This window comes from Hypanus sabinus, chromosome 17 (genome assembly GCF_030144855.1).
Source record: "Hypanus sabinus isolate sHypSab1 chromosome 17, sHypSab1.hap1, whole genome shotgun sequence".
In the NCBI taxonomy this organism is placed as follows: domain Eukaryota; kingdom Metazoa; phylum Chordata; class Chondrichthyes; order Myliobatiformes; family Dasyatidae; genus Hypanus; species Hypanus sabinus.
In genome coordinates this window covers 48,617,812-48,641,521 of record NC_082722.1, presented here as the reverse complement: position 1 = coordinate 48,641,521, position 23,710 = coordinate 48,617,812, and the positions used below count along the sequence as shown (strand labels likewise).

The following is a 23,710-nucleotide window of genomic DNA, read 5'->3' as shown; positions in this document are numbered from 1 at the left end:
CATCCTCATCACATTCTACAGGGGTTGTATTGAGAGGATCCTGAGCAGCTGCAACACTGCCTGATTCGGAAATTGCACCACCATCTCGGATCGCAAGACCCTGCAGCGGATAGTGAGGTCAGCTGAGAAGATCATCGGGGTCTGTCTTCCCGCCATTACAGACACTTACACTACAAACTGCATCCGCAAAGAAAATAGCATTATGAAGGACCCCATGCACTCCTCATGCAATCTCTTCTCCCTCCTGCCATCTGGGAAAAGGCTCCAAAGCATTTGGGCTCTTATGACCAGACTATATAACAGTTTCTTCCCCCAAGCTATCAGACTCCTCAATACCCGAAGCCTGGATTGACACCTTGCCCTATTGTCCTGTTTATTATTTATTGTAATGCTGGTACTGTTTTTGTTCACTTTATGCAGTCCAGTGTAGGTCTGTAGTCTAGTATAGCTTTTTCTGTGGGTTTTTTTTTAATTACGTAGTGCAGTCTAGTTTTTTGTACTGTGTCATGTAACACCATGGTCCTGAAAAACGTTGTCTCATTTTTACTATGCACTGTACCAGCAGTTATGGTCGAAATGACAATAAAAGTTGACTTGACTTGGTTTAATGTTGTTTTCACCTCTCATCATGTACAGTATCTTTAAATTTTAGTTTCTTTATTTTCTGTATTATTTTAATGCCCCACAGTATCTGTCTCTGTTCCCACTTGGTGCTTATCTTTCCATCTTTTGATATTTTTTCCCAGCTCTACCAGCTTTACATTTGTTGTCCAAGTTTCTGAGCTCTGCTGTAAAATCTCCATCTCTGTCTCTCTTGGTGCTTAACCCTGTTCCTTCTTCTTGAACTACCTTCTTTTTAAAAAAAACTTAAGAAACCTGTGCATTTTCCATTTAAAATGCTTCTTACATTTGTTACGTATCCCGTAACTGGATAACTCACCAGCAAAGATAGAGAGGTCCGTTGGAGTCTGATGACACTATTTTTGAATGGTTTTATTCATAAAGGGGGGCACAAAAGTAATGATAATACAAACATTCAGAACATATACATCGGCAAAACTCAACCTAAAGCGCGGGTATAGCAATAATCATCATTAAGAAATAATCTCGACTGTTGTCTAGGGGATAATGTCCGTTGGAAATATAAAAGTCACTCAGAAGTCTGCAATCAGTCTCTTTGGGGAATCGCTGGGTTTCACGGGTTTCAGAGAGAGTGAGGAGAAACGACAAAACTTGCCTGGGTCTTTGACGAAGCAACTCCGTTGAATCAGGGGAGCATTGTTTCCCTGTTATTAGTTCGAAGTCCTTCTCGGTATTACCAGCCACCCGCTCCCCAGGCAGACAAGTTACGGAGCGCACGTGGCTTTTGACTGGCTTCCAGCTATCACGGGAACGTTGAGCGATCGAGTCCTTCTGGTGCGTCTCTCTGGGGTACCGCCTTTTGCAGTCCCCTTTTATCTTGACTTGCAGAGTTGTAGATGTCCATCAAAGTAGGGTGATGCAATCCCCATCCCCACATTGCCCGAGGGTGTCCATATCCGTGGTAGCTGTCACGTAGCAGGGTCATGCACTTAGCACAGGTGTCTCTAAGAGCCCTGGCCAAAACCGTTACACAGTCTCTCATTTGCCTGGGTCCGAGACCCGAATTAATAGTGCTCTTGCGATTCTCCAGAAGGAGGGGGCTGCTCCCGCCCCTTCGGCCCCTCAGAGCTGTGGTATATTCATAACATATTAAAGTGCTAAAAGCAAGTTTAAGCAGAGAATGTATTACATAAGGAAGGACAGGAAAAGGCTATTTAAGACAGAGACCTGCATTCAGAAATAAAGATCAATGAAGAAGAGAGTCTAGCAAGCAATACATTCTTTCCATAATGGAAGTGATATGGGCAAGGATTGAGATAAATAGCTGGAGCAGGATATTTATTTGTGGTTTGCTGGAAGGACTGTGTGTCCTGTGCAAGGTAATGAACAAGAGAAATAGATGTGAGGATTCTGAAATAGGAATAGTAACAGGAGGCCTAAGCCAAACTAATGTAAGTATGTTGTATCACTTGCCCTCTTAAGAATTTGGAACATAAGGTAAACAAAGATAGATTACTGAAGAATTTCTGTTTTGCAAATCAGCGTTTCTTCTCATTGCTTCTTCTGTTAAGGCTGTGCACAAGACTTGGTATCTCTTGGAATGAAAATGTGGAATATAATGAAGCTCAAATAATGGTCTGACTGATGATTCAAACTTTAGTACTTCCTTAGTCACCTCTGCAGTGTTCTCAACCTTATTCATTGTTCTCAGCATTACTTTGGAGCATGAAATGGTGATGTCACTGGTGATCAACTGAGAGACTACAAGCTGTTTCCTGTGAATGTTGCTTGATTATGTAATCATTATCTCAGGGATCCACAAAGCAGTTCAATGAGTTTGTAAATTATTGTTGATGTTCTTTAAAATGCCTGTCATCTAATCATTTAACATATTAAGCAGCTAGATGAATTAAAGAAATGTATAAGAAGCTGAGACAGATGCCTCAGAAAAGGATCTGTGAGCCACAATCTTGCAGAATTAACAGTTAAGGGAGGAAGTTTGAGGAAAAATTGAAAAGATGCTATTAGCTATCATTATTGGACTCAGGTTTACTATCACTGTAACGTTTTGTAGAAGCAGTACAGTGTGAGACAGAAACTTACAGGTGTTGAACCCATGGCACACATGCCCAAGATGGCACTCTCAAAAATTTTGTTGGCACATGGCATGCATTGAAGCCCCTTGATTCGTTCCAAACCTCACCCATAGTTTAAAAAAAAAACAAAATGGTTATATTTACTGTCAACTAAAGCAGTGCGTAATGTTTCTACAAACCAAGAGCAATGAGATATTTACGCAGGAAATGTCTCATGCTGTTCTTTGTGTTTATTATCAAAAGCCGGCAGAATGGTTCAAAGGATTCATTTGGGCAGATTGAATTTTTTTTAGGAAAAATATCTAAATAGATGTTAAGAAAATACAGTTGGCCCTCCTTATCTATGGGGAATTGGTACCGAGACACTCTCCCCCACCCCCGGATACCAAAAATTGCGGATGCTGAAGTTGGTGGACTTTAGGACCCGGTGGAGCTCGGGACGTGCCGCCCACAGTGTTTCTGTTCCAGAAAGCGATCACGATTGAACATAAAGTGGAAATAATAAAGCAATCGGAAAGCGGTGAAAAACCATCGGTCATTGTAAAAGCATTAGGCTACAGTCAGTCAACGATGGGAACAATTTTAAAGGATAAAGTGAGAATAATGGAGCATGTGAAGGCCCTGACTCGATGAAAGCTACAATTATTACTAAGCAACGCAGTGGTTTAATTATTGAAATACATATGTTTCAAGTGTTTTAAATGCATAGAAAGGTAAAATATATACTGTATACTAAGACAAATGTTTGACTAACTGACGCTAAATATTACCAGATGTACCTGTTCAGACTTAGAGAACTTCATTTTTTTAATTCCCAATCCATGGTAACCAATGCACATCCTCCCGTATACTTTAAATCATCTCTAGATTACTTCTAATACCTAATACAATATAAATGCTATATAAATAGTTGTTATACTATATTGTTTAGGGAATTATGACAAGAAAAAATGTATGTACATGCTCAAACAAGAAGTGCTGGAGAAAGAACTTCCGGGTTTTCCCGATCCACAGTTGGTTGAATCCGCACATGCGGAACTCGCAGATAAGGAGGGCCGACTGTAGACAAAAAGGAGAGGAAAGAATGAAAGAAAGACTGTTGAAATGATCAAAAGTTGCCTCATTTACCTCTGTCATTGCATACTTTTTTTCTTTCTATTTGTCTTTTTCCTCTCCTCCTGTATCCCTCTTAACACTCCCTGAACGCACACCCTCATTTGGTTGGTCTTATTTTTGACCTCTCCGTGATATGTGATCTTACTCTTGCCCATCTCCCTCTCCGCCACGCAAGTGGCTAAGATCTCTAGATTTGACTGGACTTTGGAGTAGAGTCTATGGAGTTGTTTATGCAATATGATATTCAGGAGTAAACCAGACAGCTGTACAATTAGATCATGGCTAAATATGACCTCAAATACATTCATTATTTTTTTAATTACTATTCCTTTATATTGATAGCTGAAAAAACATCAGTTTCTGTCTTGAAAATCTTAAATGACCTTCCAGAAAATTTTCTTTGGGATTATAATTCCAAAATTACATTGTCTAACATACAAGGGAATAAATGCTTTCTGATTTCATTTCCAAAATGGGCAAGCTCTAATTTTAGTGCTGTACCTCTGTTCTTTAACTCCCCATGGGAGATAATGACCTCTAAACATACCCTCTTGAGTTAACTCCTGTAAAATTAGATTTGCTCTGTCCCAAGTAACTAGATCCTTTAATCCCTAGGATCAGTCTAGTGAATCTTTGTTGTATCCTTTCCAAGGCTAAAGTATCTTTCCTAACTTGTGATGCACAATGTGAATGCACTCTCAAAGTGAGATATGATCTCTTTGTGAATAAGGCATAACTTCCTCTTCTTTGTAATCCAGTGCCTTATCAACATTGCAAGATATTTTGACCTTCAATTTAGAAGAATGTTAATGAGGGTGTAGAGAATCCTTGTAAAGGGTAGAAAGAAACTACTTCCAGTTAAAGGTGGCACTGCTGAAGGTGAGCGACAACTTATCAACAGTTAACAAAACAAGAAGTACAACTATGTACTTTGTTAATCCCATTTAAAAAAAATAATGGTAAATGATCACTGCAAATGATGTAGATCTAATGGAAGGTGAGGCTGAGTTGAGGGTCAAATCGTGCGGTTGCAAGTCTAAGTCAGGGCAAGCGGAGCAGAGGAGAGGCAGGTTCAGGGCCTGTTCACCTAAATCGAGGATGAGGTTTGATCAATCTAAGCACTGGGCCAGTTTGGAAAGGTCGGGTACAAGCTGAGATGTGGCAGCAGGGACCAGGCCCTGTGTGTATTGATGTGACAGGGCCTGGGTCTTAGAATGAGGAATGACCTGATGCTTGGATGATTTAAACATTGGACCAGATAGATTGAAAAGGCAGGGTGTCAGGACCAGAGGCAAAGGTTGGGCTGATTCTGCTCATTAGTCTGCAAGATTTACTCTGCTCTTCACAGCACTGAGGCTGTGGCCTGCTCTGGGCTTCGTGTCTGCAGGCTCCGCAATGTACTGAGCTGAGACTGTGGCCTGCTTCGGCTGCTCCTTTCCCCAACAATTGACACTCTCAACCACATCTATCTGTTAGCTGTTCTACTTTCTACCCCTCCTCCCATCCAGAGCAAGGATATGATTTCTCTCGACATTCTTTCACTTCAGCAGCCTTTGACTCTCATCCTCCATAATTCTACTACCTTCATTGAGAAGCCACCATTATACAGATATATCTCACCTCTCAGCATGTTAGAGGTACTGTTTCCTCCGTGTATAGGTTTTCCTTCTATGCCCATACTTAGTGTCCTTCTTGCATCTTTCCATTGACCAGCAATCTAAATATTTCTTCCAGGCAAAGAAGCGATTTGTTTGCATTTCCTCCAGTTTATTCAACAGTATCTGGTGTTCATATATGGTACGCTCCACATTGGAGAAAGCAAATGCGGCTCTTTGGAATACCTCCATTACTCTGTAAGGATAACCCACTCAGTTTAATTCATTATCCCACTTTCAGTTTACCTCTGTCTTTGACCCCTTGCTCTATCCTGGTGAAGTCTGGCATAAACTCAGTAAAGGACATCCAGTCTTCTACCTGGACATGCTACAGAACTTATAATCTACCTTTTGGGTGTGTGTCTGGAATTGTCCAGTTCTGATACAAAAATTGAGATTGCTAAGGGTGCTCAACTGGCCAAGAGCCACCTCTGAAAAGAGAGAAACAGTGATGGTATTTCGGGGACCTTTTGATATGTGGGAGTCATGACGTGAGGCGTTAGTTCCATGGGTGCTGCATGGCCTGCTATATGTTTCCATCCAGTGATCTTGCCCAATTCTGACATAAGGCATTAACTCAGTTTCTCTCTCGCCGCTATGACAGCTGTCCTGATTAACTTCTCCAAAATTCCCTTTAATTTCATGTTTCCTGATATCCCTCTGTTCCATAACTCAAATTTCTTATTTTGTTTCTTTCTTATCTCTCCTCTCAGTCCCAACAGAATAGTAGCAACTTACAAGCCTCCTTCACCCTCTCTCAACCAACACCCAATGGTGCCATTAACTTTTTCTTGGACATTTCCCTTATTCTCCCTATACCTCTCTTCTTTGCAACTCAAAATAGAATCAGGATTAATATCATTGATGTATGTTGTGAGATTTGTTGTTTGGTGGCAGTATTACAGTACAAAATAAGTGGTAGGGAACTGTGAGGTTCTGTTCATGGACTGCTCAGAAATCAGATGATAGAGGGGAAGAAACTGTTCATTAAAACAGGCTCCTGTATCTCCTCCTTGATGGTTGTAATGAGAAGAAGGCACGTCCTGGATGGTGAGGGTCCTTAATGATAGATGACACCTCCTTGAGGCACTGACCTTTGAAGGTGTACTCAATGGTGGGGAGGGTTATGCCCATAATGGAGAGGGCCAAGTCTACAAACTTCTGCAGCCTCTTTCAATCCTGCAAATTCGAGCCTCCACGTAGAATACTTTCCACTATACATCTGCAAGCTTTCTTTGTGACTGTATCAATGCATTGACTATGATAGATCCCTTGAGAATTTGATGCCAAGGACTTATAGCTGCTTATCCTTTCCACCACAGAACCCTCAATGGTGTATATTCTCTTAACTCCCACTTCCTGAAGTTCACAATCAATTAATTGATCTTACTGAGGTTGAGTGCAATGTTGCTGTTGCAACACCACTCAACCAGCCAATCTGTCTCACTTCTTTATGCCAACCTTGTTGCCATCTGAGATTCTGCCAACAACAGTGGTGTCATTGGCAAATTTATATATGCAGCTTGAGCTGTGCTTAGCAACACAATCATAAGTGAAGAGAAAGTAGAGTAGTGGGCTTAGCTGATATCTTTGGGCCACATAGTTGCGAGGAGGAGATATTATTGTTGATCTGCACTGGCTGTGGTCTCTTGATGATGGTATTGAGGATCCAGATGCAGAGGGAAGCAAAGAGGCCAAGATTTTTAAGCTTGTTGATTGGTACTGAGGAGATGTTGATGTTGAATGCTGAGGTGTAATTGATAAACAGCAGCCTGATGCATGATTTGCAGTTGTTCAGGTGCTTCAGAGTTGAGTGGAGAGCAGTGAGATTGTATCTGCTGTAGACCTTTTGTGGCAGTAGGCAAGTTATAATGGGTTTGGGTCCTTGCTCATGCCAGAGTTAATTCTTGCCATGACCAACCTTTTATTGCACTCCATCACATCTACTGTGATAGAGTGCTTCCAGGCGATAGTCTCTGAGGTAGCTCACCCTGCTCTTCTTGGGTGCCAGTATGATTGCTGCCCTTTTAAAGCAGATGGAAATCTCCAGCAGCAGTAATGAGGATTGAGGATATCCTTGAATACTCCTGCAAGTTGGTTGGAACATGTTTTCAGTACCTTGCTCGGTACCCCATTGTATATATTTGATTTCAGAAACTTCCTGGTTCTTACACCTGAACTACAAGGGGACCAATATACTTGTAGGGAGGTTTGCTAGTGTTATTGGGGAGGGTTTAAACTAGATTTGCAGGGGATGGGAGCTAGAGTGTTAGAGTAGATAGTGGAACAGGGGTAAAAATAAATGATGTTAGTAGTTCATGCAAAGTCACAAATAGTAAGGTTGTGTATGGTAGTAATAATCTTCTGAGGTGTGTATATTTCAATGCGAGGAGTATTGTGGGAAAGGCAGAAGAGCTGGGGGCCTGGATTGACACATGGAATTATGACATCATAGCCATTACTGAAACTTGGCTACAGGAGGGGCAGGACTAGCAGCTCAATGTTTCAGGGTTCCTATGTTTCAGACGTGATAGAGGCAGAGGGATGAAGGGGGTGGGGGGGATGGCTTTGCTAGTCAGGGAAAATATTGCAGCAGTGCTTCAGCAGGACAGATTAGAAGGCTTGTCTACTGAGGCCATATGGGTGGAGCTGAGAGACAGAAAAGGTATGACCCCATTAATAGGGTTGTATTATAGACCACCCAATAGTCAGCGAGAATTGGAGGAGCAAATCTGCATAGAGGTAACAGACAACTGCAGGAGACAGAAAGTTGTGATTGTAGGGGATCTTATTTTCCACACATTGATTGGGACTCCCATACTGTTAAAGGCCTAGATGGGTTAGAGTTCATAAAATATGTTCAGGAAAGTTTTCTAAATCAATATATAGAGGTACCAACTAAGGAGGATGCAATATTAGATCTCTTAGGAAATGATTTAGGGCAGGTGACGGAAGTGTGTGTAGGGGAACACTTTGGTTCCAGTGATCATAACGCCATTAGTTTCAACTTGATCATGGATAAAGCTAGATCTGGTCCTCGGGTTGAAGTTCTAAACTGAAAAAAGGCCAAATTTGAAGAAATGAGAAAGGATCTAAAAAGCGTAGATTGGGACAGGTTGTTCTCTGGCAAGGATGTGATTGATAAGTGGGAGGCCTTCAAAGGAGAAATTTTGAGAGTGCAGAGCTTGTATGTTCTGTTCAGGGTTAAAGGCAAAATGAATAAGAATAAGGAACCTTGGTTCTCGAGGGATATTGGCACTCTGATGAAGAAGAGAGAGAAGTATAACATGTATAGGCAACAGGGAGGAAATAAGATGCTTGAGTATAAAAAGAGTAAGAAAATACTTAAGAAAGAAATCAGGAGGGCTAAAAGAAGACATGAGGTTGCTTTAGCAGTCAGGATGAAGGATAATCTAAGAGCTTCTACAGGTATGTTAAGAGCAAAAGGATAGTAAGGGATAAAATTGGTCCTCTTGAAGATCACAGTGGTCGGCTATGTATGGAACCAAAAGAAATGGAAGAGGTATTAAATGGTTTTTTTGCATCTGTATTTACTAATGAAACTGGAATGGAGTCTATGGAAACAAGGCAAACAAGTAGGGAGGTCATGGAACTTATACAGATTAAAGAGGAGGGGGTGCTTGATGTCTTGAGGCAAATCAGAGTAGATAAATCCCCAGGACCTGACAGGGTATTCCCTCGGACCTTGAAGGAGACTAGCGTTGAAATTGCAGGGGCCCTGGCAGAAATATTTAAAATGTCGATATCCACGAGTCAGGTGCTGGAGGATTGGAGGATAGCTCATGTAGTTCCATTGTTCAAAAAAGGCTCAAAAAGTAAGCCAGGAAATTATAGGCTGGTAAGTTTGACATCGGTAGTAGGTAAACTATCAGAAGGAATACTAAGAGATAGGATCTACAAGTATTTAGATAGACAGGGACTTATTAGGGCGAGTCAACATGGCTTTGTGCATGGTAGGTCATGTTTAACCAATCTATTAGAGTTTTTCAAGGAAAGTGGATGAAGGGAAAGCAGTGGATGTTGCATACAATGACTTCAGTAAGGCCTTTGACAAGATCCCGCATGGGACGTTAGTTAGGAAGATTCAGTCACTAGGTATACATGGAGAGTTGGCAAATTGGATTAGACATTGGCTCAATGGAAGAAGCCAGAGAGTGGTAGTGGAGGATTGCTACTCTGAGTGGAGGCCTGTGACTAGTGGTGTGCCATGGGGATCATTGCTGGGTCCATTGTTATTTGTCATCTATATCAATGATCTGGATGATAATGTGGCAAATTGGATCAGCAAATTTGTTGATGATACAAAGATTGGAGGTGTAGTGGACAGTGAGGAATGTTTTCAAAGCTTGCAGAGGGATTTGGACCAGTTGGAGGAATGGGCTGACAAATGGCAGATGGAGTTTAATGTGGACAAGTGTGAGGTATTGCACTTCAGAAGGTCAAACCAAGGTAGAATATACAAGGTAAATGGTAGGACACTGAGGAGTGCAGTAGAACAGAGGGATCTGGGAGTACAGATACTTTATTCCCTAAAAGTGGTTTCTCAAGTAAAGGGTTGTAAAGAGAGCTTTTGGTACATTGGCCTTTATAAATCAAAGTGTTGCGTATAAGAGTTGGAATGTAATGGTGAGGTTGTATAAGACATTGGTGAGGCTGAATTTGAAGTATTGTGTGCAGTTTTGGTCACCTAATTTCAGGAAGGATATTAATAAGGTTGAAAGAGTGCAGAAAAGGTTTACAAGGATGTTGCCGGGACTTGAGAAACTGAGTTACAGAGAAAGGTTGAATAGGTTAGGACTTTATTCCCTGGAGCATAGGAAAATGAGGGGTGATTTGATAGAGGTGTATAAAATTATGATGAGTATAGATAGAGTGAATGCAAGCAGGCTTTTTCCACTGAGGCCAGGGGAAAAAAAAAAGAGGTCATGGGTTAAGGGTGAAGGGGGAAAGTTTAAAGGGAACATGGGGGGGGGCTTCTTCACACGGAGAGTGGTGGGAGTGTGGAATGAGCTGCCAGATGAAGTGGTGAATGCGGGCTCACTTTTGACATTTAGGAAAAACTTGGACAGGTATATGGATGAGGGGCGTTCGGAGGGATATTGCCCAGGTGCAGGTCAGTAGGACTAGGCAGAGAAATGGTTCGGCACAGCCAAGAAGGGCCAAAAGGCCTGTTTCTGTGCTGTAATGTTCTATGGTTATGAAGGGCCATCAAACTGAAACAGATGTTGCTGAACCTAATGAGTATTTTCAACATTTCTTGTATATTTTTAAGACTTTCAGAATTGTGGAAAAAAATCTGATTCAGTGCCATAGTTTGAGATGATTTGATATCATCTGGATTAGTATTTATTTATGGGAAGTAAATACTGGTCTTTCCGGCAATGGCTGCATTTTGTAAATGGCTAAATAAGGTGAAATTGTACTTTATCATCTTCTGAAACTATATTGAAAAATAACTTGGCAAACCTGTTGCTTTTGATTTTATGTTTAATGGTTTGCCTTGAGTTCAAGCAACTTTTGAATAAATTCAAAACAACCTCATGGACTCTGCAGTTAACTCAATAATTTCAGATATGATTTTCATGTTCTTATTGCAGATTTCCAAATTTAAGTCCATTTTAATATTTTAGTTTACTAATTTCTCTTGTTTACTGCATCATGAACAATCTTTTATTTCTTTTACTACTTTCTTACCATCTATTGCTGTACAGTATTTTGATTGATCAGATCAATTATAGATCTTTTTATTGTACACTCCTTTTTTCTGCCAGTTAAAATTATGGCCTATAATTTTAAACTTTTTTTTTAGCAGCATACACTGAAAAATTGTTTCATTTCCATGTGAAATTTAGTTATCACCATTTCCAGGGTGATTTGATCTACTCAGGGAATTGAACAGGATACTTCAGATTCTCCTTTACTCAAGCTTCAAAGTACCAATTTGCAGGTGAGTTACACAGGTGGTAGTATCATATCCCATAAAGCACTCCTTGTCATTCCTGAAGCCATCAGGCTTTCATCGTTACACAGTAGAGTCCGGAACAATTCCCCTACCAGCACTTGGAATCCAACTGATAGCTATCCTTTGTAACTTGCTACCTTTCTTAAGGGCTTTCCACTTCCCTCAGCTATCTGCCCCTGTACCCTAGTATAATCCATTTCCTTATGTCAGATACTAGAGACAATTTAAAGCAAGAGGGAGGAAATTTAAAGGTGATGCATTGAGCAAGTTTTCTTTAAACACCAAAGGGCAGTTAAGCGTAGTGGTAGACACAGGTACAATAGTGACGTTTAAAAGGCTGCAAGGAATTGAGGGATATGGATCATGTGCAGACAAAAGAGATTTAGCTTAATTTGCCATCATGTTTGGCACAGGTATTGTGGGCCAAAAGGCCTGTTCTTGTCTTCCAATTCCACTAATGCTACCTGACTCTGAATACTTACAGCTTTTTCAGGTTTTCTTAGATTTTCGCCATATTTAGGATTTTGCTTTAGGGTTAGAGTTTGTTCTTCACTGGTTTTGTTCTTGCCAAGCTATAACGAAGTAGATGGTTCATAATGTTGCAGAAGTTTTGAGAAATGTGTATTTGCATTGTAATCGTTGAAATTTATTGTTCAAGTACATCTATAGATCATTGTAGTTAAAATAAATGTAACTCAATTTTGCGTTTTCACTGAGAAAAGGAAAGCATGATTGTTTAAAAGCATCATTTTAACCATTCAAAGAATTGGCATTATGTAAAGCACTAGATGTCCAATGTGGTAATCAATAAAGAAAATATTCAGAGTTGGGCAAAAATCTACTTAAAATAACATTAGGGTGAAATAGGATTTGTGCAGTTCTTTGTAGAAGCTGCACTAAAAATAGTTTTATTTATATTTAGTTGTTATGCAGAATTTGGCCAATGCTGGCAAGGCCACAACAGTGCATTGAATGACTTCAGTTATGGTGAAGAAGCATTCGTACTGCTATTGGAGAGGGTTTCCAGGATCTTGGTTCAATGAGTTGTCAGCTGTCATGAGTTTGCAAAATGAGGCTGATCAATTACATGGCTATTACCTTGATGATAGATAGGGACTTTTTAAAATTTGTGTTTATTTGATGATCTCAGTCATTGCTCTTTTTTCCAACTTTTGTGAAAGTTCTTGGTTGCTGCTTTCTGTTGCAATATAGATAGCTGAAGGCCAAAATTTGCACTGAGCAAATTGTGATGTTGTTACAAGCACCTTTGACATCAAGAAAATGTTTGGGATAGTCATGTGGTTTACACCTGGAAGTGACTGCTGCAGTGTTCTGATTTATACTATTTCATCCAGAAATGATTGCAACCACTACCTTAATCTGGGTTAACTTGATTCACGCACTGTTATGCGTTTTTTAAAACCAAATTGAATTTGTCAGCAAATGTCTGCAGAACAATTGTTTCAGATTGCAAAGAAGCAGGTATTTTGGACTAGTGTAGATTTGGTAATACTAACTCTACAGACAAGCCTTCCACAATTTATGATATTTTACATTCAAATAAATAATATTATTCTTAAATGTATTAATAAGTATAAAGGATTCAGGCTATTTCTTATTTAGAGCAAAATTGTCAACAACTTTGTAAACAGAAACATCATTCACATTCATGCTATAAATATCCAGAAGCGGAAATCATCACCCTTGGTGGCATCATACTTTCCAAAAGGAATTCTTTGCACTAGGGTGAATATTTTTTTCCAATAAGCCATTTTAATTGCAGTGTTATAGATGGTATTGTAGCTAAATACTAAACTTGCATGAATGATTTTATAGGAGATTCACAACAAGATGTACACAGTGAAGTTTATGAATATCATGCAGGGACTTTTTTCTCATTACACTTAAGAGGATTTCTTCACAACTTTAAACAGTAACTATATTATTTAGATCACAATATGAATATTTTAACACTTTATTTTGGTATTGTTACATTTTCCTTTTCAATTATGTTGTAGAAGCACTAGTAGGATACTAGCTTTATTGTACACGGTGTCTGTACTAAAAATATATACAACAGCCTGAAGAGTGGGTATCACCTTATACAAAGTAATATATGGTTGAGTTGGTAAGGTGATGCTGCTGATAATTCCCATTCTATTAAGCAAATGTAATCTGAAATTATATTTGCAGCCTCCTCTTAAGATGCAATTTTGAACTGAACAGTGCTGTAAACTGTCCTTGCAGGTGAGGAGCACTTCACTTGTGAATCTGTCAGTGTCATTTATTCCATCTGGTGCTCCCAGTGCAGCCTCCTACATTGATGAGACCAAGGGAATGCTCCCATCAGCCACAACAGCTGGGATTTCCCAGTAGCCACCTTTCACATTCCACTTTTCATTCCCACAATGACATGTCTGTCCATGGCTGCCTCTGCTGTTGTCTTAAGGGTAAATCCAGGTTGGAAGAGCACCACCTCATATTCTGTCTTGGTAATCTCCAATCTAATAGCATGAAGATCAGTTGCTCTGACTCCCAGTTACTACCAACCTCTGTTTTTCCTTTCTTCACCCCCCCCCCCCACCATTTTGTTTTCCTTCATTCTCTGGGACTGCCTCACCCTTCTTCTTACACTCCCCCATCCTCAAGACCTGTCCATCACCTCCTGCAGGTTTCCCACCTCCTTCCCTTTGTTCCATGATTGACTGTCCTCTCCCTGCAGATTCCTCCTTTAGTCCTTTGCCTCTTCCACATATCACCTCCGAGCTTCTCACATAATTTCCTTAGATTCCCCACTTCCCCCAACTACCAACTTCCATCTCTCACCTGGACTCACCTATTACCTGTCTGCTTGTGCTGCTTCTCCTCCTCCCCCTACAATTTTATTCCGGCTTCTGTCCTCTTTCTTTCCAGTTCTGATGAAGTGTCTCGACCTGAAATGTCAGTTGTTCATTTCCCTCCATGGTTGCTCCATGACCTGCTGAGGTCCTCCGTTATTTGTGAGCTACTGCAAATGCTTGAAGAGCCGGGAACAGTAACTTTAAGAGGCTTTGGGAGAGGTTCTTGAATGAGTAAGGCATAAAGTGATATGGAATTCATACAGGCAAGTGAAGTTGTTATTAAACTGGCATATTGGTCAACAGAAACATTGTTGGCTGAAGGACCTGTTTGTGTGTTATATGACCATATTAGATCTGTTGCTTTTACAATGTTTTGTGATTGTTCAGTTGATTTTTCACATTTCTGGTTATTAAAAGGGTGACGGGTGGACCATCAGGTAGAAGTGGACATCGGATGGCTGTTTGTAAGAGACAGATCTTAGTATTTGGTGGATTCCATGAAAGTGCAAGGTAAGCAAGGCCTTTAGTACTCACCCTTTCAGAATTAAACTAAAGAATTCATCAAGGTCTTTTCATAGTTTCTGAATTATCAGGGATTTTTTTTTGTGATTGGTTTCATAATCTTAATTCTGTACCACACACGTGAAGTAAAATCCAGAGGGCAAGTGATGGAACACACACAAAAGGCCGGAGGGACTTAGCAGGCCAGTAGTCTCTATGGAAAAGACGTAACAGACGACACTGCGAAAAAAGTTAGAGTAAGAAGGTGGGAGGGAAAGAAGGTGTAAGTAATAGATGAGACTGGGAGGGGGGAGGGGTGAAGTAAAGAGCTGGGAAGTCAATCAATGAAAGAGATAAAGGGCTGGAGAAGGGGGAACCTGATAGGAGAGGAGAGGAGAGAAGGCCATGGAAGAAAGGGAATGGGAGGAGCTCCAGAGGGAGGTGATAAGGTGAGAAAGGGAAATGGAAATGGAGAATGGTGAAGGACTGGGGGGGGGGGGGGGGAAGGAGGGGGGCATTACCAAGAGTTCAAGAAATTGATGTTCATGCCATCAATTTGGGACCTCCCCCTCCCCCTCCCCCTCTCCCAGTTTCACCATCACCTACTACCTTGCACTTCTTCCTCCTCTCCCCCCACCTTCCTACTCTGACTTCTCATCTATTTTCTCCAGTCCTGTTGAAGAGCCTTGGCCCGGAACGTCGACTGTTTTCCGTCGTGGATGCTGTCTGGCTTGCTGAGTTCCTCCAGCATTTTGTGTGTGTTGCTTGAATTAGCATCATCTGCAGATTTTCTCTTGTTTGTGGAGGGAAGTGATGTGCTGCCTCTGAAAATTTTGCCCTGCTTCTCCACATTCCTGACAGAGGTTCAAGGCTCTTGGTGCCATCTAAATGTGCAGTTATGACATTCCCATGAGTCAAAAGAAAAACACACGTCATTAAGCATTTAAATGTGCACATACACAAACTTTGGCTGCCTTCCATAGCTTGATGACTGCAGTTAGAGTGGCCTAGTTTCTGGAGTACTTTATTGTAGAGTCAAAGAAATATGCAGCATGAAAACAAGCTCTTCAATCCAACTCATCCATGCCAATGGTGTTGCCCAGCCAGGTCCATAGTCCTCTAAACTTCTGTTATTCACCTACTTAACTATTTGGCTTTCAAATATTGCTAATGTGCCCACCCTCAGCCATTATTTCTGGCAGTTCATTCCAAATACATACAATCCTTTGTAAAACGAAGCTGTCTATTCTAACCCCTTTGTATCTCTTGCTTCTGTTCGTAAACCCATGCACTCTTATTTTTAGCAACCCTTCCAGAGGTAGAAAGATTGTTTTCATTCTGTCTACATCCTCGATGATGTATGCCTCTATCAAATCACTCTTCAATTTTCTATGTGGCAGGGAATAAAGTCCTAGTCAAAACAACTTCTCCTTGTAACTCAGGCCCCTAATCCTGGTAAATCTTTCCTGCACTTTTTCTAATTCAATAGCATCTTTCCTATAATAGGGCAACTAAATGTGTGCTCAGTACTCTCATGTGCCACATCACCAACATCTTGTATAACTGCAACTGAACTTCTGAACTCTTGTACTCAGCGTCCAGACTAATGAAAGCCAACATGCCAAATGCCTTTGCCACCTGTGATGCTGCTCTCAGTGAACTAGCCATTTGTATTCCCAGGTTCCTCTGTTCCATAGCACTACCCAAGTCTGGACCATTCACTGTATAAGTCCTTCTCCTAAAATGCAATATCTCCCATTTATCTGGATTGAATTGGATCCTCAGCCCACCTAACTTGTTGATCAAGATCCACCTTCTAAACCAGGTACAACACCACCTATTTTTATATCATGTTGAGGCAATATGGGTTCAATGTTTCCCATTTGAAGTTTAGCTCCCCTCTAGTAAGAAACTTGTTGGAGGTGAAGCGTAATTTCACATTGAGAAAGATGGAAAATTTCTGCATATTCCTATTGTATCTAGATAATTGAGAGGTATCGGGGTTATTAATATTGTGCAGCATGAATCAAATCATTCAATATTCTGCACTGATATTAACATAGGTCATCATAATCATTAGCAAGTGTGAAAGTACTAAAGTTATGAAACAGTTTCTATATCACAAAAGTATGGCAGAATTTTACTTTCATTTGAATTAAATTTAATTGTTTATAGCATATATGTCAAACTCAAGGCCCGCGGGCCAAATCCGGCCCGCGGTGGAATTATCTTTGGCCCGCGAGATAATATCTAATTACTATTAAAGCTGACCCCAGTAATCGAAGCGCCTATGGCGTATGATATGGCTAATGCTGAGTTTACTCAGGTACCAGGTTTTCAGGGTTTTTAGTGTTTATTCGGTTTCCCTGGTTTATTTCCTGAATATCATTAATGAATAATTTTTTTCTCTATTAGAGCTGGCCCGCCGGTATATTGCATGCACCACTAATGCTCGAGTGCGTTGCAGCCATCAAATTCTAAATTTGTGTATATTTACAAAATACAATTAAGTTGGTCAGTAAAACTATTTAGAAAATTTAGAAAGTACAAAGAAAATCTTTTCTTTGTACTTTCGTCAGTTAAATAAAGGTTCACGTGAATTAACATAACACAGATTTTTGTTTTTATTGCATTTTGGAAAATATCCCAACTTTTCTGGAAATGGGGTTTGTAGATTAACAAAGTATCTGTACAGGTGAGTAAAATATCTAAAGGGGCCACATCAGGGTAATGTCAGCTTGTGAAAGCAGTATCTTTCAATAAGTAAGTGAACAATATAAAACAAACTAAATCAAAAGCTCGCGCTTGCCTTACTCTCTCATCGGCATCCTTATGGCACTAGTCACGTGTGGTCAACTTTCAGCTATCCCTCACCCCAAAAATGGCTGAACAAAAGGTGGACTTTGAAAACAGGACTTTCAAAACACTGTACGCTGCAGTGAGGGCTTTTAAAACCAAGCTGCGCCTGTGGGAGACGCAGATGCAGCAAGAAAACTTGAGCCATTTTCCGTGTTGCCAAACTATGAAAGAGCAGGTTTCTACCGCAGTGTTCCCACTTGCAAAGTTTACTGAAAAACTTAGCATATTTGGTGCCGACTTCACACAGCGATTTGCCGACTTTGAAGCCCAAAAAAGCAGGTTTGAACTGCTCAGTAATCCATTTGCAGCTGACATGGAAAGCGCACCAACCAACATACAAATGGAGCTGATTGAACTCCAATGTAGTGACACACTCAAGGCAAAGTATGACTCGGTGGACGCTGCACAGTTTCTACTTTTCATTCCCGACACAATGCCCCAGCTGCGTACCCAAGCTGCTCAAATGCTCTCTGTGTTTGGCAGCACATATCTGTGTGAACAACTGTTCTCTTTGATGAAGGTAAACAAAACATCACACAGGAGTCGTCTTTCTGATGAACACCTTCACTCAATTCTGAGGATTTCCTCAGCTCAGAGCCTGACTCCAAACATTGATGAACTTGCATCCAAGATGAGATGCCAAGTATCTGGCTTAGACGAGTGTGAATCACAGAGTGTTGGCTTGTGGAAAAATGTTTTCATTAGAAATTACTCCGGAAAAGCTGCAGATAAAGCCATAAGAAATGAATGCAACTGATTTTTTAATTTATTTAATGTTCAATGTTGTTTTTGTAGGCAATAACCTAAGCTTTGTTAGTTCCAGGTTAATATGTGTAATAAATTCATTTCAATAAGTTTTGCAATAAACGCTGAACCAGTCCGGCCCTCGACTTGTACCAATTTTTTAATTTTGGCCCACTGTGTATTTGAGTTTGACACCCCTGGTTTATAGTATGTAGCAATTGGAATATAATTTGAGTTATAGTTCATCAGACTGTGCTATTGTTGATTCAGTGAACAGTTTCATTTCTGACATGAAAGTCTTTTCAAATTTTTTTTCTATTAACATTGCCATTGGTTGTTTTCAATCACATTGTTATTGTCAAATCATTTATAAAGCTTTGTCTTTTAAAGGTAGAATTCACACTTCATTTTACTGCAATTTAAAAACCAGTGTGATTTAATAATAATTACAATAAAATGATTATCTGTTCACTGTTTCAGAATCAGGTTTAATATAATTGGCATATGTCATGAAATTTGATATTTTGTGGCAACAATACATTGCAAAACGTAATAAAAACTATAAATTACCATAAGAACTGTGTGTTTGGTTATGTTCATGGGTTTGTTGCCCATTCAAAAAGCTGCTCTTATTTAGGCAGAAACACTATAATAACAATTTTTTGTTTGTTTCAGGGATTTTATTTACTATAATGATGTCTACTCCTTTAACCTGGATTCATTTACATGGACAAAGCTGTTTCCTTCTGGAACTGCTCCATGCCCTCGTTCAAGCTGTTCGATAGCTTCCACACCTGATGGAAATGTAGTCATTTATGGAGGTTATTCAAAGCAGGTAATTTATTCCCTTTCGAGTCTCATTCTTTTGTTCAATTTCACATGAAAATAGTACAAAGGATGTCAGCACAACTGGTTGCCAAACTTACTGCAGATGGAATTTATTGTCCTTAATATATTAATGCTACTTATGTTGTTGGAATTCATGCCTGCTTGAATTTAACAAATTTTAAAGTAGCCACATTTTCAATATTTTCGCAATATTTAGAGTGATTTGATAAGTAAATGCTTTGAGAAATTATTGATATCATTGGGTAAAGAAAGTTTTGTAAGTGTTGGGGATTGTGGATGTGGCATTAAGATAGGAGTTGATGGATGCTGTGGAATAACAGGCATTTCATTGTTGGAATTTATGCATTTTTGTTACTAGACATGTGTAATTTGACAGATGACTCCTGAATAATGGTATTATTTATCTAGCACTCCTGCAGGACACTCAATATAGTTAAAACATCAACTCACAGCAAATTAGAAATAGGAAGATGTTAGGATATATACAGTGGGCCTCATTCTTCCTTGCCTTGTACAGAAGTGATGAAGAAAATAAAAAAAACAAAGTATGAAAAGATGGTAAATGCTGCAAGTTTGAAACCAAAGCAGAAATACTGAAAATTTTTCAGCAGTTAAGGCGATATCTGTGCAAAGAGAAACAGTTAACAGTTAGGATAAAAGATCCTTCATTAGAATTGAGGGAGTATTGGTATTAATAAACAAGTTGGTGAGTGATAAGTGGAACAAAAGTAAAGACTTTGATTGGGCCATACCAAAACACAAATTTTCATGTCCTTTGGATCATTGTCTTGTTGCATTAATCAACTTCTATTAAACTTGAGATGATGGACTGCTACCCTAATATTCTCCTGTAAAATGTCTTGATACAATTTTTAATTCATTGTTCCCTCAACGATTGCCAGCTTTCCAGGCCCGAGGCAGCAAAGCAGCTCTAAACCAAGATGCTCCTTTGACGATAGTGTTGGTGTGCAGTCCCCTTTTTCTTCCTAATGTGGCAATGTGCATTTCTGCCAGAAAATTCAACTTTTTTCTCATTTGTCCACAGAACATTGTCCCAGAAGTATTGTAGAACATCCAAGTGGTCTTTTGCAAACTTGCTGTGCAGTAATGTTTGTTTTTTGGAGAGCAGTGGTTTCCTCTGGTGTCCTTCCATAGACACCATTCTTGTTCAGTGTTTTTCTTATAATGGATACATAAACAGAGACGTTAGCAGGTTCTAGAGGTTTTTGCTGTTCCCCTTGGGCTCTTTTTTGCCTCCTTCAGTATTGCACATTGTGTTCTTGGTGTGATCCTTGCAGGATGCCCACTCCTAGGGAGTACCAAGTTTCTTCCATTTGTAGACAATTTCTTTTACCGTGGACTGATGAACTCTCGGGTCTTTAGAAATACTTTTGTAACCTTTGGCAGCTTCATGCATCTCTACTATTCTTCTAAGGTCCTCTGAAAGTTGTTTTGATCGAGGCATGGTGCGCATCAACAGATCATTCTTAAGAAGACCAGGCTTCGTCACTAACCTGACTTCTTGTGCAGGGCTCCTCTACAACCCACACTTTAAGTCTCATTTCATTGCTTGCAACGCCTGACTCCAAATGGCTTTTGTAAGAAGGCATTACCCTAGAGGTTCACATACTTTTTCTAACAAATACATATCATACTGGATCATTTTTCTCAATAAATAAATGAACAAGATTTTTTTGCGTTATTTATTTAATTGGGTTCCCATTATCTAGTTGTAGGATTTATGTGAAGATCTGATTGCATTTCAGGTCATATTTATGCAAAAATAGATAAAATTCTGCAGGGTTCACAAACTTATTAGCACTGCTGTAAAAGTTGAGAATGATGTAGTTTAATTTGAAACAAGACTCTTAAGACCATAAGGTGTATAAGGACCATAAGGTGCAGAATTAGGCCATTTGTCCCATTGAGTTTGCTCTGTAATTCAATCATAGCTGATTTATTATTCTTCCCAACCCCATTTTCCTTCCTGCTCCCCATAACTTTGAAGCTGGATTTTAAAAAAAATCTAGAATCAAATAATCTGATGATATATCATGCAAGCAACAAGAAAATTCATAATGAAACAAGTCTGAAAATGAGGTTCACCAGGTGGGATTAATATGAGCAAATACAAAAAAGATAGAAAAAAATCTAGAATTTCCTCTAATGAAAATTCAAGTCAGGTCACTTTGTATTGTCATTTCGACCATAACTGCTGGTACAGTACACAGTTAAAAACGAGACGACGTTTTTCAGGACCATGGTGTTACATGAAACAGTACAAAAACTACACTGAACTACATAAAAACAGCACAGGAAAAAAAAACTACACTAGACTACAGACCTACCCAGGACTGCATAAAGTGCACAAAACAGTGCAGACATTAGAATAAATGATAAACAAGACAATAGGCACAGTAGATGACAGTAATTTGGTGTCAGTCCAGGCTCTGGGTATTGAGGAGTCTGATGGCTTGGGGAAGAAACTGTTACATAGTCTGAATAAAGCTTAATTTGAAGGCAAAATTGAGAGGTTGTGATAGATTGGGAAAACCTTGTGAAAGTATAACCCTAAACAAGCAATAGCTAACATGTAAGAATTTATACTTGGTTAATAAATCTTCTTAAGGCTAATAAACCTAACAGGAAAAATAGTCCAGCTGTGACCATCAAACAGAATTAGTGATAATGTTAGTCCAAAGGAAAAGCATAATTCTTCCAAAAATGCGATGAGTTTCAGAATTAGTAAAACTTCAGAATTCTATATATAACCAAGGCATTGATTAAAGTATGGGAATAGTCTACTGAGAAAATGCATAAATAAACTCCCCTTGCAGACTAAGATGGAAGAAATTATAATAGGGATAAATAAATAAAACATACTTTGTGACAGTCTAAAAAGTAAATAAAAGTATAAAAGATTCACCTATTTAAAAAGTGGAAATAATATAGAACTCAAATAAATAGGAAAAAGGAATTCATTTTGGAAGAATTAATGGAAACAAACCAGTAAATTCTAGGTGTACCTGCATTCCTTTCGCAATATCAGCAAAGATTTATTTCGGCTGGTTTGGTTGGAGCAGTTAACCTTCAAAACAAGCTGTATGCCTTTAAATCCAAAACATTCAGCAAAATTAGTAATTGTTTCTCATTGGCTATTTCATTTGTTTCAAAATACTATCAGCTCAGCATGCTTGACCCAGTTTTCTGTTGAGCAATCGATCATGTATCTTAACGATGTAGCCAGCTACTGCTTCCCCTTTTTTTTAAATGATTATTATCGCGTGGTACTCACTGTTTATAAACCCGTGAAATCTTCCATTTTCTGCCTTTCTGAAATTCTGTCATGTCCTCCCTTCTGAAGAAGCACATGCTGCGCTGCTTTATTTTTAACTCAATAGTTCTTCACTGTTCTTTTTTAAAAGTTCAAACATCTCGCTGTGTTTCAACAGGTCAGTAGCCATCTCGGGTTCATTTTAAAACTAACTAGCCACCACGGTTATGCTTTGTAGCTTCAAAACATTAAATTAATTCAAAGGAAAAACAAGATCTGGGAATGTGTGTTTAACTCGATCCTTTAAGTGAGGTACACATGTATCATGTGGTAGTGCGATGACATATGCAATTCACATTTTTATACATATAACCTCTAATGAGTTACTGAAGAATGCTTAATCAGTATATTTACAATATTACGCAAACGTTGCTGAAATATTAAATACACAACAGTCTCTATCTCCCTGAATCACCACTTTCAAGGAATTATGGATCTGTATTCCCAGATCTCTCTGTTTTACCACAAATCTGAGCTAAGTTATTTTACATTTATTGATATAGGTTATGTTCTTTCTCTATTTAGTTTGCCTTCTATTGATGCACAGAAAGAAAGTGTTTTTTCTAGATGATATGTGGTCCTTCCACAATTATCTCAGCCACTTACAATTAGGTTCCACTTGTGTACAAATTCGTCCCTGCTGCCAGGCAATTGACGTTTTGTCTGTAGATTCACTATTAACCAATGTTGATAATCAAATTCAACTTGTTTAAATGACAGGGCTCTAATAATTTACGTATACTTCCTTATCGATGCACTTTTTAAAATAGCAAGGAATTTTTAGATAGTACCTCTGATTTAATTCCTATAATTCCTTGACATTTATTTGATTACCCAGTATTGCTGCTCAGCAACTGGCAGCCAAGATAGCTAACTATTGAGGTGGTTGATCATAAGTGAAAGGTGAAGGCTGCATTCAGAATAAAGCAGCAACAACAAAAAGTGCCCAATTGAGAACTGATCAGATTTATTTATTGAAGCTATAAGGTGATAGTAAAAATGTCTGCAATTTGATAGTTTTGGTAGTATTTTTGAAACATTTATATCAAATGGTTTGCTTCATATGAGTGGACATAGAGAAATAAGTGAAATTTATAACAAGTCTACGTAGCTTGACAGCCTTGTAAGTAATTATTCATCATTAACGCAAT

At 39.2% G+C, this 23,710-nt stretch overlaps 1 protein-coding gene across 2 annotated transcripts in view; it reads left to right on the top strand.

The window, feature by feature from the left end:
* klhdc4 (kelch domain containing 4) overlaps positions 1–23,710 on the top strand; it is a 97,844-nt gene that overhangs the window by 42,538 nt on the left and 31,596 nt on the right. For both annotated transcript variants that reach the window (XM_059993014.1, XM_059993013.1), the window contains exons 6-7: positions 14,690–14,782; positions 19,052–19,211. In XM_059993014.1, coding sequence (XP_059848997.1) covers positions 14,690–14,782; positions 19,052–19,211 — 253 coding nt within the window. The remainder of the gene's footprint in view (positions 1–14,689; positions 14,783–19,051; positions 19,212–23,710) is intronic.